This window comes from Lucilia sericata, unplaced genomic scaffold, assembly GCF_015586225.1.
Source record: "Lucilia sericata isolate MDLA Ls3-8-SP2 unplaced genomic scaffold, ASM1558622v1 Contig000002F_arrow, whole genome shotgun sequence".
Lineage (NCBI taxonomy): Eukaryota > Metazoa > Arthropoda > Insecta > Diptera > Calliphoridae > Lucilia > Lucilia sericata.
In genome coordinates, this window is record NW_023994043.1 from 1,127,412 (window position 1) to 1,130,998 (window position 3,587).

The 3,587-nt window shown below is 31.1% G+C and overlaps 1 protein-coding gene across 1 annotated transcript in view; it reads right to left on the reverse strand.

Annotated features, from left to right (window-relative positions):
- Positions 1-1,740, reverse strand: part of LOC119612977 (nuclear pore membrane glycoprotein 210) — a 97,651-nt gene extending 95,911 nt beyond the window's left edge. The window contains exons 1-4 of the mRNA XM_037968920.1: positions 1,533-1,740; positions 839-1,322; positions 323-780; positions 42-198 (exon numbers count right to left, since the gene is read on the reverse strand). Coding sequence (XP_037824848.1) covers positions 42-198; positions 323-780; positions 839-1,322; positions 1,533-1,696 — 1,263 coding nt within the window. The 5' untranslated portion in view covers positions 1,697-1,740. The remainder of the gene's footprint in view (positions 1-41; positions 199-322; positions 781-838; positions 1,323-1,532) is intronic.
- Positions 1,741-3,587: the final 1,847 nt, after the last annotated feature.

Below are 3,587 nucleotides of genomic sequence, written 5' to 3' on the forward strand. Positions count from 1 at the left end.
GTTTTATGTAAGTTACAAAATATTTCATTAAATGTACTTACATCTTTAAATGTACCATACACTGGAGTTGTACCTTCTCTAATTGCTTCACCATTTATACGAGAACCATTTTTACTTCGTTTATGAACTAAGAAAAGCATTTCATCTAGCTCGGAATTTACCGAGAAACGAGAACCCAAAGTAATTTTATGATCATCACTAAAATAAAGTATGGAAACATTATTTTGGGAATTGGAAATATTTATTAAACATTGCTGCAATACACAGCTATGTACTTAAACCCAGCCTACTATTTAAAAGTTTAAGCAAATTATGCACTTACTGTGTGTACAAGTCAACAGCAATCTCATGTTTTTCTCCCTCAACTGTAATCCAATTATTATACGGCAACAGACTAAGACCAAGTTTTTTCGGATTTGCCACAGTAATCCTGGCACTGGGTACAGACGATTTTGTAAGTTCATTGCCAGCAGCGAAGCTTCCCTCGTTTGGAACATTGCGATCACGTAAAACAACCATTGTACGGCCTACTTTAAGGCCAGTTCCAGTGGTACCCTTAATACTAGCCACATTACCATCATCAATTTCCAAAAAGTATTGATTGTTGAGAGAGATCTCTTGTAATCGGCCCATTTTCAATTGTAATATGCGGAAGTTAACCGTATCTCCAGGTAATATATAGACATCGGAGGGTTCTAAAATAATATTGGCCAAGACATTGATGTAAACTTGCAGCGGTTGAACATGACTGTATTCCGGATAAAGCATATTGACTGTAACCTAAGAACAAAAAAAAAATAATTTCAAGGAATATGAAATATAATTCTATAATACATACCTTGGCTGTGCCAGTATTAATACCCTCCAATAATACCATGTAACCTTTAAGACCTTGAGCTTCAAATTTCTCCAAGGCTTCTGGCACCTCATGGTATGAACTTTCAGTAAATGTTAAAAATCTTAAAGCTGGCGACCAATCCTTGTTATCTTTATTCAAAGAAGAAATAGCCCAATTAAATTCAACACCTTCGAGTGTTGTGAAAGCGTTTCCCTGAGAATCTTCTGCATGTATAACAAATGTTTCCGGAGCCTCCTCTAAGTAGAGCTGTCTTGTAGTAGTAATGACGCTTAGCTTGTCAATGACATCCAAAATGACATCACAACGTAGCGACTCTCCACTGGCAACATCTTCGGCCAGCACTATGGCAGTATTGCGTCTACGTTCACGTGATAGCACAGTGACTGTAGCTTTATGCGTGCATTCATTTTCAGCATCATCATAAAGGGGAGTTATTAGAATTAAGTCTTGGCGCGATGATGTCCTGTAAAAAACATAAACAACTTTAATTACAACAAATCCATTTTTAAGGTTAAGATCAATGAAGCGCCAAAACTGAAATTCCCTTCAGCTGCTCATGTTGGTAGGTTGATTGGCCTTCATTGTGTTTGAGTAGCCGGTATAAACAACAACAAAAATAACGAACGCTGTTGTAATAACAACAGTTGTGCAAAACATTTGAGCGAAATCATACCATTTAAAACATCCTTTTTCTTTTACTTCAAGAGTGAAGTTTATTGAAATTTTATCAAAAATTGGAAGTAACACTCTTGGATAATTTAATTTTGTTGCTTCAGTGCATTTTAAAGCACAAAAAATTAATAAAAATAGACACAAACTTATTTTAATTTTCTCCATTTTAGCACGTTGTGTCAATGTGAATAAAAGAAGAACTGACAAACAAAAAATCGTGCGAATAAACCTGCGCCGGCAAACATTAACAACGGCGGTGTCTAACACTAAAAATTTCAGCGACGGCTGAAAGTCATCGATAGCCGTCTAAGTTTTTTTTAATTTAAAACGATATTGTATAATAGCGGAATCCTAGTGATTAAAATGCGGGAAGAATATACTTTAAAAAGATCGGGCTTTTTTACCATTTTTATATAATAAATTTAAAAATCAATCCAATACTATGCTGCGTCGAATTTTAGATAATTTTTTACAAATTCTTAAACTTAGAAAGACAGCGTTTTTTCAACAATTAACAGCGAAGTGCTGTGATATTTTTTACTGTGATAATTTTTGCTATCACACCTGCATATGTTTTTCCGTATAGCATAACCTATAAATGTAATCAAAGCTGTCTTTTTTTTTTTTTTTTTTTTGTGCACATTTTTAAAATTGAAAAATACTTACTTTTCATGTTCATTATTCATTTTCTTTAATTTATTTTTTTCAAAAAAATGTATTTCAAAACAAAACAGCTGTTTTGTTTATGTTTGTCACACGAAAATAGAGCACGCTCTAATCAAAAAAATTACATACATATGTATGTATGTATTTCCACATGTATTTTACACATGCAATGTTTCATATGTATCAGACGATATGTAGAACTTTTACTGATGGAAATTTTGACAGTACATAAAATACGCGCCGTCTAATACCACCTTAAGCATATAAATCCGAAAAAATAAAATTTTGAGTTGAGTCACTTTTAAACTGGGTGTGCGGAATATTTGTCAGTCCTCCACCATAGCACATTTCCTTTCATTGATTCTTCTCATGATCAGTCTACAAATAACTTCTATAAAATGCAGCGAGGAATAATTTTGAAATCAGTGGGGGTATCTAAAAGTTAATTAACATAGAAGTGCAATGGGTAACTGAAAAATATAAGTACACCTTAGAAATGATTATATGTATGTATTTTTATGAATTATTTTATTAATGTTCAAAAAAAATGGGAAAGCTTTACGAAACCATAAATGTATTCTTCAGTTATATCATGCACTATAATGTTTTTTCTCTTTTGCTGCAACAATTTTTAGACTTTGACTGTTCAATTGAAAAAAATAACTTAAAAACTCAAAAAGAAACGTTGTTAGCCGAGACTACATTTTTAAATACAACAAGTTAAAGAATTATCAATTTCAGAATGTTTTTATATATTCTTTATACACACTTCTTAATACTGTTTGTATAATAGTACAATTATCTAGTCCAAACAAAATTTGTATTTTTTTTTTTTTTTCAAAAATATTAGGGATTTTTTTGGCATACCGTTGGTATTCATATTTATTTTCTTAAACAATTCAAAAATATTTTGTTTCCAAACGAATTTGTTATGCCATGCCGAAACGTTGGGACTATGGGAACTGGTGCAAACTTTAGTTATAAATGTTTAAACTTACTAACAAACTTACAAAAAAATTAAAATTTAATTTTTATAATAGATCAACTAATTTGGTCCTTAAATGGCGTGATCTTTGAGTTTAATTTAAATTACTATAGGATTTACTATATTTCTAATGTGTATTTTTATATTTCACTTTTGTTATATTATTTAAATATAATTAGAATATGAATGCAAAGCCTCAAACTATCTCTTAATAAGAAGTAACATTTGTCGTTAAATTATATAATAATCATTCTTGTTTATATTATTCTTACCACCACTGTATATTTTTATAGAAAACAGAAACTCTTTGGAGGAGCGTAGCCAGATTTCTAAATCTTATAGCTTAAAATGAAAAGTTGTGTAAATTAAAAAAAAAATGTAAGAAGTCTTGGTAACTCTGAACTA